The 14,307-nt window shown below is 40.7% G+C and overlaps 1 protein-coding gene across 5 annotated transcripts in view; it reads left to right on the top strand.

Moving 5' to 3' along the window:
• Positions 1-14,307, top strand: part of Pcnx2 (pecanex 2) — a 205,278-nt gene that overhangs the window by 69,273 nt on the left and 121,698 nt on the right. For all 5 annotated transcript variants that reach the window (XM_063260053.1, XM_063260055.1, XM_063260054.1 and 2 more), the window contains 2 exons: positions 5,148-5,257; positions 6,157-6,253. In XM_063260053.1, the coding sequence (XP_063116123.1) occupies positions 5,148-5,257; positions 6,157-6,253 (207 nt within the window). The remainder of the gene's footprint in view (positions 1-5,147; positions 5,258-6,156; positions 6,254-14,307) is intronic.

Raw genomic sequence — 14,307 nt, 5'->3', positions numbered from 1 at the left:
GGTGAGGGGACCCAGAGGTTGGAGCACATTATTATAATTTAATGTTCCCCAAGCATCATTAATGACAGCTTGTCGAATGATTTGCCTCTTGCTTCTTCCAGGTACTAAAAGGATTATAACCTACAACAGTAGCATTTTCTCTGCATTCCAGGTTTAAAACCTAAGAGTAGGTATAAAACAAACTTATAGTTCTAGAGTATATTTAGCATGGGAGTGGATCTCAGGTGTTGCCCACTCCAGCTCTTTCACTTTATTGTTTAAAATGAGAAAATGGACCTCCAGAGAGACACCAAGTGACACGCGTCAGATCCCAGACCCCAGGTCTGAGTCTCTGAGGTCCTGTACGTGTATCATCACCGGAAGGACAATTCACAGGATTTCTGATACCTTGCCCATCTATGGGACTTTAATTTACAAAGTAATTTCCCAAGTGTTTTCTCACTTGCCCTTTATTGTATCCCCACTTAATGGACAAAGAAGACATTAGCATTACTATGTTCCAATGGCAGACTTGAAGCACAGCACTTTCACTGTTTGCCCTAGGGTACACACCTCATTTACACAGACCCCCCCCCTAAAATGGATTAGTGAAACCGACCTCCTAGGGATGTCCTGAGACGCAAATGAGATTGACTGGATAATGCCTATTGAAATGTGGCCAAAGGGTTCTTACTAATGATGTAGCAGGCTGGATTCTAAGGTTGCCACAGATCCCTGCCCCCAGTGTGCACCTCGGAGTGATTTGTCCCCTGAGAGTGGTCAGGGACTGTGAAGAGGAAGGGGCCACTCCTGAGACACTGTCTGGATGAGGCAAACGAGTTCCACAGGTGGAGTTAGGGTCCAGTCAGGTAACTTTGATTTAAATTAACATTTAATTTAAAAGGAGGGCACCCTGGGTGCATAGAAAGGACAACCTAGAAGGAGGAGCCCTTTAGAGGGTTAGGGGAAGCAACAGAGAACTTTCTGTGTTGACTTTGAAGAAGTGAATAGCCATGTGTAAGGGACCATGTGGCCAGGACCCGAGGGTGGCCTCCAAGAGCCAGAGTGGGATCCAACAGTCACTCAGCATGAACCAGCACCTGCAGTCCCACAGCTGCTGGGAACTCTACCAGTCCCTAACACCTCGGAGAGGACTCCATGTCTCAGGTGAGATCAGAGGACCAAACACCAATGATTTTAAACCAGCAAGGCCCTGAGCAGAAAACCCTGCCATGCCCTGCCCAAATTCCTGACCTGCAAACCTGAGACAATAAATTTGTGGTTTTAAGCTACTGATTTGTGATGATTCATTATGTGGCAATAGAAAACTAATATAAATGGTAATTATTATTAGCATAAATAGCTGTTGCTTCTGATGACAATGAACAAGACGGTGATAATGTTAATAACAAAATTTGAAAATAAAGTCCAAGTTTTAATTCACTTTTGTTTATACTACAGATTGCATTTTATGGCTAGAATTGTGTCCCTTCTAGCAACAAGGTAGTGGGAATCATAAGCTGTTAGCTGCCTGAATAATTAGGAAAAATCTCTGCCAGTGAGAAAGGAAGGAAAAATGGATCTTAGGTATCTAGATGGCTGTCTGCCACTTCTTCCTTCCTGGATTGTTAAAAAGTATATGAGTAGCTGGACGCCTAGCATACACCTGAAATTCCAGCTAATCAAAGATTATAAATTTAAGGTTAGACTGGCAATTCAGCAAGATCTTTTCTCAAAAAACACACTGTTTCCCAAGTACAGTTAACACTGGATGGCCATAATCCTTAAACTTGGATAGGGAAACTGTGACAGTGGCATTTGGCACTGATTTGGAAGAAAAGTGAAAAGAGTAATGACAGCTCAGAAGTTGTTCAAAATGGAATCACAGCACTCACCTGCAGTTAGATTTGGACTCAGGTTATGACAGTGAGCACAAGGGGCACCTAAGGTCAAGTCCAGGAAATGGAAAGAAGTTGGGTTTTTACTAGGGCCTAAGGACTGTATTGTGTGGAGGGCGAGGTACATGTGGGACACATTTGTGGAGGTGAGTGTCCCAGGCCCCAAGATGAACCATGGTGATGTGAGCAATGATGGGTGATGAGATCTGTCCCTGTGATGTGGCAGAAGTTGGTCCTCTTTCCCAGAGTCCCATGGACAGTCCTATCTCCTTTGTGTTCATTCTACGAATTCCTGTGTGTAATCACTTCTCATGAGGAGTACAGATATTCACCACAGGAGCTGGGACAGTAAAAGCTCTGATTCCTCATGCACAATTCAAGTGACACGTATACCTTCAAGGCACCCTAAGAGATCAAAGTGGCAATGCTCAGTGCAGGCCAGGGAGGTGGCGGCATAGGGAGCTGGGGTAATGGCATGGTTATTTGTGCATACTTTTCATTGCTCCCAGCTCGACTATGAGCAACTGAAGTTGGAGGAGATAGTTTATGTCTGCTTTGTTTTATATCTCATTTGCATAGGCCGCAGGTGTCACATAAAAGGTGTTATATTAACTTTTGGATTGAATAATTACCAGTAACTTGGAGGAAGCCTAGAAAGAAAAGCAAATGTCATTATTTTCAAAGAGGTATGCATAATTGTGTGAGTGTGCATGTACACGCACCTGTATCTATACAGGTAGGCCTGGATGCAAAGGACTCATCATCCTGTCCTCCTCCTAACAATCTTACTGTTCTTTAGTATCTAGTCCTAAAAGTGAGATATGGTCTGTTCTTGTAAACGCATGATGTTTTCCACTAAGGTGAAAAACAAAATGAAATAGAAAGGTTCTGCCATTAGCACACAGGGAAGTCTGATTTTTACTAATACCCACACATGTGGTCAGCAGGTCACATCCTGACCACCTGTGGTGAGCTGGCCAAGTATGGGCACTAGCAGCCCCTCAGGTGTGTAAGAGCTGTAAGTAAGCCTACTGAGTAGCTACTGGGTGGTAGGGAGCCCAGAGTCTGGGGTGTCCCTTACACACTCACCCCTGCTTCTGCATACTGATTATGGTCCACGTGTGAAGCGAGAACAAGAGAACACCGTTGTGAGGCTGGATGACACTTCAGATCTCACTGAAATTCTACAGTTCTACAAGAATAGAGTTCCTCTTATTTAAAGATGAGATTTATGTCAAAAATGCACCTAGAAATAGGACTTCTATCAGAATCAGAGTGATAAGATCTAGTTATTATTTTAGGATTATGAAAACCCAGATCTCAGAAATGCTCCATGTTTAAAGGGATAAGAAAAACATATTTCTATTTCTTTAAAGAGAATGCATTTAAGTCTGATCTGAAAGGCATAACAGTGAAAATTTGACCGGTTTGTGTTTACTTTATAACCAGACTCTGTCCACCTATAAATCCTATCATAAGAAATGTCTAAAATTTCTAAGGAAAAAGATGCTGAAACTAAGATTTTTTTCAGAGTGTGTTTTTGCATAAAACCAAACTGCCCTGTGTGCATGTTCTCATCAAAATGATTCCCAAATGCATACGAAATCCACCGCAGAATTGGAAGACCATTAGACAGTTTTATTTCTACCTCATAAAAATATTTCAAAACCTGTGGGAGTTTTATGAAACCAGTGCTCATCAATCCATATCAGTCCCAATTTGGGGGCCCATGAGACACATCTCAGAGCAATTAGGGTTGTTAATTTTGAAGCAAACCGTCACAGGGTATACGCTTCATTATCTGTGAGTGATAGATTATCTAAACCCAGATCTTCTCCAAACCTTTCTGTATGTTGTGTGGGTGTCAGCACGGTAAATAATATGTCTATAAAATCAAGACTAATACGCACATGTTTCAAATGTAAACATTTACTTTGAAGCACCACTAAAAGTATCGGTCTGTACCTCCTCTCCTGCCTTCTGCTGCTCCTTGCAGAATGAAGCTGTTGAGGCCTGAGCTGACTCTCAGCGGTCACACGTGGGGCAGTTGAATGTTTGCTTCAGAATCCCACTTTGCTTGGGCATTCTCTTCTTCCTCAGATATCAATATTTTCTGTTTGCAACCTCGAATGTATTTTTTTTTTTTAAATTATAGCTCAGCTATGTGTGGCTCTTCTGCTCTGCCCCTTCAGTATTCCTCCCTCAACCCCAGCAGTCTCAGTGTCTGGTGCAGACCTCGAGGGGTCTGGACTAGCCCAGCCCCCAAAGGGTCACGAGGAGTGTGCAGTGCGCAATCTCAGGAGCAGGACAGCAAGAGAGGAATACAGACACTTGGCAGAACCACTTTATCTTGTCAGTCCCCTCCTTCCAAGTCTTCTGACGTCTGCAAAAAGATTCTGAGTAGCTCCTTCTTGTTTTTTCCCTTGAGACAGGTTCTGATTGGGTAATGAGGCTGACCTTGAACTCGCTGTGATCCTCTTGTTTTAGTCCCTTCCCCTCTCCCGAGTGCTGCGATTACTGGTGTGCACCACCATGCTTGGCTCCTAGTAATTTTTCTTGGTACTAAAAATTAAGCTCAGGGGCTTCATACTGAACAACATCTCCATTCTCTTAAAAAAAAAAAAAAAAAGTCTGACCTGAATCCATTCTCTTAAAAAAAGAAAAGTCTGATCTGAAAGGCATAGCAGAGATTCAGCTTCACTAAACTGCTAAATTACCCAGGTTGGGCTCAAACTTGTGATCCTGTTACCTAAGCTTCACAGAGTGCTAGAATTGCAGGCATGCATTATACCAGGCTAGAATAATTCCCTCTTAGACTCAGTTGATTTGCTTCGTAGAAACAACACTCCCCTACGTCTTTCTGTCCTTTCAGCTTTTGAGCCATGAACTACATCAATGTCGGTATACCTGGTAACATCACGGCTGTCATGACATTCCAGCATACACATAACTCACATGTTTGTGAGTTAACCTACTCACAAACCTAGGTGAGACAAACCTACTGCACAGTCATACAAAGCATAGAGTGCCTTTCTGTAGAGCATGTAATGTAGAGTCATAATGATGACCAGCAGCTGTATTACTAGTCTATATATTTACTAGATGATGCCTGGTATCATATATATTTATTATATGATACCTGGTATTATAGATAGTTGAAGAGGCTAAATAAATAGACGTTTTCTTCTTTGTGATGAGGTGACAGGTATGTGTGGCAGGAGAATAAGATCCCAGGCCACTGGTTCAGGCTGTCTTCTCTTCTTTCTTCAGGAGCCGTGGAGCACACAGCACATCCCGGCACTGTTTTCAGCCTTCTGCGGCCTCCTGGTTGCATTGTCTTACCATCTGAGCAGGCAGAGCAGCGACCCATCTGTGCTGCTGTGAGTTGCCCTGTGTCTTTCTCTTTTCCATGCTGTGGCTGCAGCATGCTGCCGTTCCTGCAGCTGTGGCCGCTCTCTAAAGAGGAGAGTAAGCCTTTGCCACTCCCTGTTGTTGGTGCTATCACATGAGCTGGTCGCTCACTGCTAGTGGCCTTCGGGCCGGTGAGCTGTGTGGGAATGCCCAGCCCAGGGATCCTCTGGGTGCACTGAGTCCGATCACCTTGTGAAGACCAGACCTACACTTCTGAAAGAAGATTCATATTTTGTTTCATTGCTTTTTGTTCCCTTTTGCTTTAAGTGAACATATGTGTTAAAGTTTCAAAATTCATTAAAATAATCTTTAATCACTTGAAAATGTAAATATATACTTGGGGACTAGAAATGTTGAAATGAGTTTCTGGTGTTGATAGAGCATCTCATGTGATTTGTCCAGACTTACAAAAGATTGTGACTTAAGATAACTGTCTGGGAGCTGGAAACACCACAGTTTTAGACTGCTAGGGTGCATTAAGAATGTGATGCAAAGAAAAATTAGGCATGGCTTGAAAATCTTTTAGTGTCAAATGTGTCTCTGGCATGTTGACTCCTGCTGGCACTGTTTGTAAGGAGAGAGCCCAGTGAGCTGCAGAAAGAAGAGGACACCCTGCTCCTGGCAGTCAGGGCTCCCTAATACCTTACTTCTATGGTACTAGACTGGTGCCATTAGCATACAGTTTTAAGGTCAAGCCTGCTTTTCAGAAGTCCTTGCCTGTGCACCACTTGTTACTGTGAATTTTGAATTGAAGAGCACTTGCTTTAGTCATTTGTGGACATGAAGTTTAAGGAGAAGTTGTTGATGCCTCAAACTGTTCAAGGCATGTATTTTAAAAAGTAAAGCCTGTGTGTTTTTCCACTTTTAGGTCCTTTATTCAATGCAGATTGTTTCCTAAATTTTTACATCAAAGCCTGGAAGAGTCGGCCACAGACCCTCTCCCTCAGAAGATGAAGGATTCGGTGGTGAGACACTGACATTGTATAGCCTGTTCCTGTAGAAGGACTCACTTGTCAGTTCAGCTCAGGTTCTTGGAGCTCTAGTTAGATGGGCATGAGGACAGGGAAGGAAGGGGCACTGGTTGTGGCTCAGACGTGGCACACAGGCCACTGAGCTGCAGCCAGTTGCGGACCGTTGGAGCATGTCAAAGGCAGATGCTAGCTATCTCCACAGGCCCTTGGTACCTTGGCCCTTAAGTAGTGGCATCCTGAGTATTATGACATATCATGCTCAGTCAGTTCTCTCCAGTAAGTAGACTCAGACAGATATAAGCTTGCTGTATAAACACTCAGCCCACTTACATTCCTAATGTACCCTTTACATAGATAGCTCCTCCACGTCCTGCCTCAGCCTCGAATGGTCGTGGAACACCCTTCCTAGGGTTTTTGATTCAAGGTTGACATTTGTGTAGCTCTTGCTGACCTTTGGGCTTTAGATTACAGTGGTATGGCAGGGACTGGAGTGACCATACTGACTGGAGTACACAGTGGCTGGAAAAGGAAGGAAGTGGTGAGTCTTCAGGCCAGGAAAATAGTTCTGCTGTTTTAAACATCCTTTGAGCAGATATGTCACCTTTGGCATCAACTTTCAAAAACACTTTGAGAAGCAATGCTGATTGGCTTTGTAAGCTCCCATATGTTATTGAGCTTGGAGCAGTCTGATGGTTTCAGTTCATTCTTTTTTGGTGTGTTTTAGGAATGACAAACAAAAATCAATGGCCTGTTGATTGCAACTTCCCACAGCCAGGCACTGTGTCTCCTAGGTCTTGTCCACAGAACCAGTACATGACCCATAGCAGGCACTCAGTATATTCCATAGAGTTTACTCTGATCAATTACGCTGCAGTCCACCATTTCAAGGCTATATACAGGTCTAGTAGATAACGTGATCATATTTTTAAAAATACTCTTCAACCCTGAGCACCTTTGAGTATGATCTCAGTTCAAGCTGAAGTTTTCAAGCTACTTTGTCACCACAAGAAAATCAACAGACATGCCAATTATTACAAGGGAGGATGTGGTCATGAATTTTAAAAGCAAAGACACATTTAAAAGCCAGGTAGGACGTGAAGGTGCCAGAGGTGGTGACACGGTGGCAGCTAGAGGAGGACAAAAACATTGACATTGAAATGTAGCACCCATAGCCTGCCTGCTACTAATATTAATACCAGGAGATTTTGGCAAAAAAATCAAACCAACATTCCCAGATCCATTTCTGTAAAGCTATACAGTGGCCCCAAAGTCTCCCCGTGGACATCTGAGAAAAACTATGCTCTCCCTCCTCCAAGACTTCCTTGATTTTTTGACTAACAAAATTGCTTTTCCATTTGCTGATTTATTACAGTAAAAAATAGGGTAAAATTTCAAAGAAATACAACAAGAAAGTTGCCTAGTAAACACTGACTTCATTTCATTAGTATAATTAGATGTGATGGGTTAGGTGTTGCCTTTCCTGATTTTCAAATTATTTGAAATGCTTTGTACAGTATGGAGCTTTACTCATTAGGTGATCTAATATAATGGCTGTGTTCACTCTCTGAAAGTTCTCTGATCTAATTATAATATTTTAATGGGAATATCAGATTCAGCTTTTAAAGGTTGATACATTACACCTTTTGTACCACAGTGCAAGTACAAAATTATGGTCCTTGTTTTCTCTTACAGTGCTTTTCTCTTGTTCTCTCTGGCCCTCTTGTTTTCTGTCTGTCTGTCTGTCTTTCCCTAAATTTTGATTTGCGTGAGAAATCCCAGGGAAACCTCTTTAGATGGCAGTTTTCTAGCCCTCCCTCTGCCTTTTGAGTCTCAAGGCCAGTACAGGGCCTGGGAATCTATATCCAGACCAAAATGTCCTTCTGGGGCTTCTGCACAATATGTCCACAGACTGCACATCTAGAAATATTGATCTAGAAAGAGATGACCTCGATGGCTTGTACATTTCCACACATGCATAAGGAAACATACACACAAAATTTGTAACCAGGACTCCATAGTTGAGACTTTCCTCTTGTGTTTGCCTCTGTCCTTTCCACGTACCTTGTGCACAAGGCCTGTTGGGTTTTACCTTCCCTCACTCATTTTCCCCTGTGCCAATATTCTTCATCATGTTGACACCAGCCACTTTCATTCTGTCTAACTTCATTGTTGGAAACTCAAACTTTAAAATAAAAACCTCCTAATGTTTATGTGTAAATTCAAACAGCTCCTCTTACACTGTTGGTTATAAAATCTAGATTTTCCCAGTACCCATGCTGTCCAAACCTTCTGGGCCTGGAATGCTGGAACTTCTTAGGCTTCGAAGAAAGAGTAAGAGGTACTAGACAAATGCCATGGTACATCTTTAGTGTACTAAGAAAGAGTATGCTTTTTGGTTAAAAATACATCAACTTACCATTAAAATGGAGAGCAAAACATTAACATCACTGAATATTGCTTTAGAAGTTCTGGCCAGTGTAAGACAGAATGCATATGTAGATAGAATGCACAGAAAAACTTACTAAAATCAATGATGACTAAAGAGAAAATTTATAAATAGCATGAGAGAAAATTTAGAAAACCAAGAACATTTTAACATACTAGAAATAATCTTAGAAAATATGATCCAACTCACAATAGCAACAAAATATATGAATTGATAGAGGCAGTGATTTTAACAGTGTCAACACACACACACAAAAAAAAAGTGGGGAGGGGAAATGGCAGCAGTCTATTAAAATGTAAATGAAGCCTTGCATAAGCGGCCATGAATAGACCTTGCTGATTTTGAATGGGAGGACTGAGATTTATAAAATGCCAATTCTTTTAAAATAAATTTATAGGTTTAATAGTGTTCAAAACAGTTCCAAAGGAATTATATTCACAGCATTAGAAAATGATTCTAGGTTTATATAGAAGAGTAGCTGTTAATAGTTTAAAACAACTTGAAAGGAAAGAATAAGAAAAGGGAACTTAGCACTTTGCGATAAGTGTGTATTATAAAGACTGAATAATAAGAACAAACTAGGAGACCCATCCAACATTAAAGAATGGGATTAGTGGATCAGAGAAGCACAGCAAGGAGACAAGGTATTTGTATGAATGTATTATGTGAAAATTAAATGTCACAATCAAGAATTGATTATTTAATGTATGGTGCTTAGCAGTGGGAGAGAAAAGAGAATTTTGTGTGTTAATCCCTCACCAGATTCCAGTGTAAATCAGAGGGATTAAAGAGCTTTTAAAAACAAGCAGGGAGAGGAAAGGGACAAGAAATCAAACAGGACCTTTCCGTTTCTGCTTATGACAGATAAATTATCATAACCAAACTCTCTGCTGATTAAAAGCAAAATTAAGGCCAAAAAAGTCCATCTTAGATGAGGAAAAAACAAAAACCTGACAAAACAGTAAGATATGTCAGGTAAGAATGTGAATCAGCAGGGGACCTGGAGGAAGTAAGCCAGAAGATCCCACAGTCTGCCCAAGAATGCAGGGATGCCCTGAACTTGAGCCTTGGATTTCTGCTCTCAAACTGTGGAGAGCACAGACTGAAGCTCAGGCCTGCCAAAGGGGGGTGTCCAGTGCCAGACCAGTCACCCTCAGGCTGGGACTCGTGAGGAAGAACCATAAGACACCAGCTCCATGTCCTCAGTGCCAGGCATGAAAGGAACCCCACCTCGTGGCTGACGTGATGACAGCGAGAAGAGAAGAGAGAACACATGCCAGGCAAGCCCAGTGTGGCTGCCTTGCCCCTAGGACAGTGAGCTGGTGCTGCAAGGGCTAAGAAACAAGTTCACATCCAAGGAGCCACAGACAGAAAGCTCCTTGGTCAAGGTGAAGCAGAAGAGCCTGAAGACAGTTGTTTGATGTTATCTCAAGTTTTGTAAAGAAAGTCAATGCTGACCTAGAATTGTATACCTGCTAAAAATAGACATCATGAATAAAGACAAAATAAAAGCATTGTAGGTGGTGTGGGAAAATTCCCAGGCCAAGCCAAACTAAACCAAACTGTAAGGAAGACTCTGCGCCGAGTGGCATTTAATCTTTACACCAGTGGACTGTTGGGTCTTCACGCCAGTGGACTATTGTGGGGATTATTCCTCAAAAGCAACAGCCCTGAATTTAGAAAAAGTTTAGTTAGAAGTGGAAAGTACAAAGCAAGTGACAAAACGTTACACAATTGGTTGCTTACACTGAGTCATACTGACAGGCTAGTGTGGAATCCATAGAAACACTCCAGGAACAAGGGGAGGGCATTACCTCCCTAGAGGATAAGCACAGTTAAGGGCATTACCATAGTAGAGGGGGCTCTTGAATTAGCCCAGAGTGTCCTAAGGTAGAGGTAATTTCTCTGAGTCAGTGCTCATCAGAGGTACGCAGCTGGGCTGTAGACACCAGCATCAGCTGAATTCGGCAGAAGCAGCAGAGCAGAAACTTGGTCAGAGACTTCTAATTAGTCACGAAATAGCTGTAAGTTTGCTGTCTTATAAATGTGTTCTGATTTTATAATTGTGTCCCAACATAGGCAAGCAAAAGTGGAGAGTCTCTGTAAATGTAATTCTGAAGCATAGTTTTCAGCAGAAAGGGATCTTGGATAGGTGATCTGATTTGCAAGAATCAACAAAGAGGGGAGCAAAATATATATTTGTAAATCTAAATGTATTAATTGCACAAGACTATAAAGGCAGTGTTGTTGTCTTAAATTAGTACAGTCAGTATGGAAATCAGTACAGTGGCTCCTTAAAACTAAAAATAGACCTACCACTTGATCCAGCTGTACCACACTTTTGTATACATCCGAAAAAAAGTCAGCACACTGTAGGAATTCCTGCTGCCTGTATTTATTGCGGCACAATTCACCATAGCAAAGATATGGAAATGTTATCTCTAACACATTACTTCACCCCACGTCTTATTTTTCACTTATCAGTTGATGGACACCTAGAATGCTTCCATATTTATAAAGAAGAGTATTATTCAGTCACAAACAAGAACAAAATTGTATCATTTGCAGGAAAATTGCGTGGAACCGGAGATCATTGTGCTAAGCAAAATGACTAAGACTCAGAAAGTTCAGTATCACTTGTTTTCTCTCATATGGGGAATCTGAGTAAAGATGACTTAAAACTGAAGGGCGACTATTAGAGAAGAGGAAGAAAATCAGGGAAAGGCAGAAGAACAAGGAGGGCAGGGGAGATGGACATCATCAAAGCATGCTAAATGCATGTACCAGTATGCCACAGTGAAAGCTATTATCCTGTGAGCTAATAAGAAAAGTAAAGTAGCATTGCAAATGTGTTTGCAGTAGCATACAGTTTTCACAGGAAGCGATATGGACTCCAAATATTTAAATTCTTAGTAATTTCTGGGAGAAGAATGAAAATACTGATTAACTTGACAGATAAGTTTGCACGTCAGAATGTTTGTTTAAATTATTAAAGGAATGGAGATAGCATATAGCTTTCATATCCACACAGAGGGAAAAAGATTACAAAAAGTAGATGTTATTTGTCAATAACAAAGCAATTTTGCACTCCTGTGTCCTGTTGTACTTCAAAGCCAATTCACAGTGGATTATAAAACTAAATATGAGAAAATAAATCCTGAGAACATGGAGAATCCTTTATTATAGAGGAGACTACCTATATGATACCAGGATAGGAAAAAAAATCAACTTCATTATGAGCTTACAAATTCATAAATGATAACTTCTTTTGATTTATCATTGGAATCATACAGAAGAGGGATTAAAAGAAAAAAACAAAAACAACCAAACCTCAAAAGGAAAACATGCTCAAAAGGAAAACAGTCCATGGAGATCCCTGGACTGGACAGCCACTACGAAGGCTTTTGGCAAGATCCGAGCAGTTAGGACACATGTGCCACCATCAAGAATGCAGAGCAGCTACTTGAGAACACAGTTTGACATTTCCTTAGAAAGCTGATCCTCAACTTGCCAGGCAACCCAGCCATTCTACTCCAAGGCACATACACAAGAAAAAAAGAAAGCACATGTACAGAGACATGTCTGTGAATATTTGTAGCATCTTTATTTATGATAATAACAACTTGGAACAAATCCAAATGTCTATCTTCAGATGAAGAAATAAACACATAATAGTATGTACATACAAAGGGATACTACACAGTGGTATGCTCATACAAAGGAATACTACCCAGCAATGAAAAGGGATGAACTTTTGATATAGACAGCATCAATAAACCTCAGAATTACAGTGAACGAAGAAGCCATACCCTTTTAGAGTACATATTCTGTGATCCCATTTATATAATATTTTGAAAATGCAAACAAACTATAGTGATAGAGACCACCAGTGGCCCCATGAGGACAGAGAAGAGAAGAATGAATTAGTCAAAGGCAGGAGAGGAAACCTTGGGGTACGATGTATGTGCTGAATTATTTTAATTATGATGATGGTTTTGTGGAGATATGTATACATCAGCTGATCAAGCAATGCATTTTAAATACATGAGGGCTTACTTTGTGTCAATTATAGATTAACAAAGGTGTTTAACAGTTATAAAATGGAAAGGAAATGAATGTAAAGAACACATAACCAAGAGAGGGAAGCTGTAGCTATAGTTTGTGTGTATTTATGAGGGACACTGATGGAAATCGCAGTGGAATTCCAATGTCCAACTATGAAAAATTACCAGCATTTGGAGCTATAAAAAGTTTTAAAAGGTACCTCTCTCCATGTTCCCTTTAACTAGGACACTGGTCATTGAAGGTGACACCATTGAAATTCAAATATTGGTGAAAGTGTTCATCTTCCCTTTGGATGAACATTCAGTAATTTTTACATGCCATAAAATCTTACCGATGAAAAATAAGAAAATTAAGATATTTCTGTAGTCTAAGGGTGCAGTGAATTAAAGAATTTTACCCTGGGACTGGCTTGATCTTTAGTCAGTATTTGGAATGAAAACAGTACCTGAATTTTGGCCATTACTAATAGTCTATTTTGATGAAAAAAAGTCTGATCTCAAACACTGCATGGAGTCAGAATTTAAAACCATGATTTTCCTTGCTATAAAGTCAGATCATCTAAAAACAAGATCTAAATCTAAAATAGAAAATCTAAAATAAGATCTCAAACTTTGATTCTTCTTATATTCAGTGCTTGTACACGAATTCAAAGTTTTGAGAGGAAATTCAACACAGAGTTAGCAGGTAATTGTTAAATCAGTGGGGAGAATGTGCCTCTCCATGGAATGATGAATCAATCTAACTGGGCCATGTGCACCATTTCATCACCCACAGATGGCTGGGGTCATGGCTGCTCCATTAATGTTTCTCTGTCTCCTTCCAGGCTCTGGCTGTTATTGCAGGCAGCAAGCCAGCAACATAGCATACAAGAAACTGCATGTTCTAATTTTTAAAAACCAGGAAAATAAAAATGGAGGAAATGGGAGATATATCTTTTTTACAATTTTCTGGGAAATAGAGTGCAAAAGGATTACTTAAGGAGGATAATTCCTTTTCAGGAGAAGAAAAGGAAGTTTACACTTACTGGCTTTAGAATTTTCAGAAAACAGTATGGTGCTTTAAAATGATCAATAATTGTGCATTGTAGCTAATCTGCTTTCTTTGACTTGATGGTCACCTGTGTCCCTTTTAGATCTTCCAGTCAGCAGTATTATGTCCTGTGAGGCTGCCAAAGCTATTCTGCATTGATCTGCTTTTTACAGTCCATGTGACTCTTAACTTTGCTTCCCCTCCTCCCAAGTCCCTCTCAGGCAACAGTATTGTGTAGTGGAAAATAATTTGCAAGATGTAGAACATTTCATTGTCTGCATATGATTTGAGTGTATACTGCACATATATTTAAATAATTTGGAGGTGGCTTTTTCTCACGCTCACTGGAGAATTAAAAGGTGAAGTCTGATCTGGTCCAAAGTGTAAGAAATGTGTAAGATGCTTCTGTTCAGTGTTCCTAGGCTATGGGCATGTCAAAACCTAAGCCTGAGACCAAAGAGAAACTGTTCATTAGGACCTCCTTGGTCAGACCTTGGTCAGTCCATGT

This window comes from Cavia porcellus, unplaced genomic scaffold (assembly GCF_034190915.1).
Source record: "Cavia porcellus strain 051 isolate PalLab524CR breed Dunkin Hartley unplaced genomic scaffold, mCavPor4.1 scaffold_13, whole genome shotgun sequence".
Classification (NCBI taxonomy): domain Eukaryota; kingdom Metazoa; phylum Chordata; class Mammalia; order Rodentia; family Caviidae; genus Cavia; species Cavia porcellus.
Note: the sequence above shows the minus strand (reverse complement) of the source record. Positions and strands in the feature narration are given on the sequence as shown.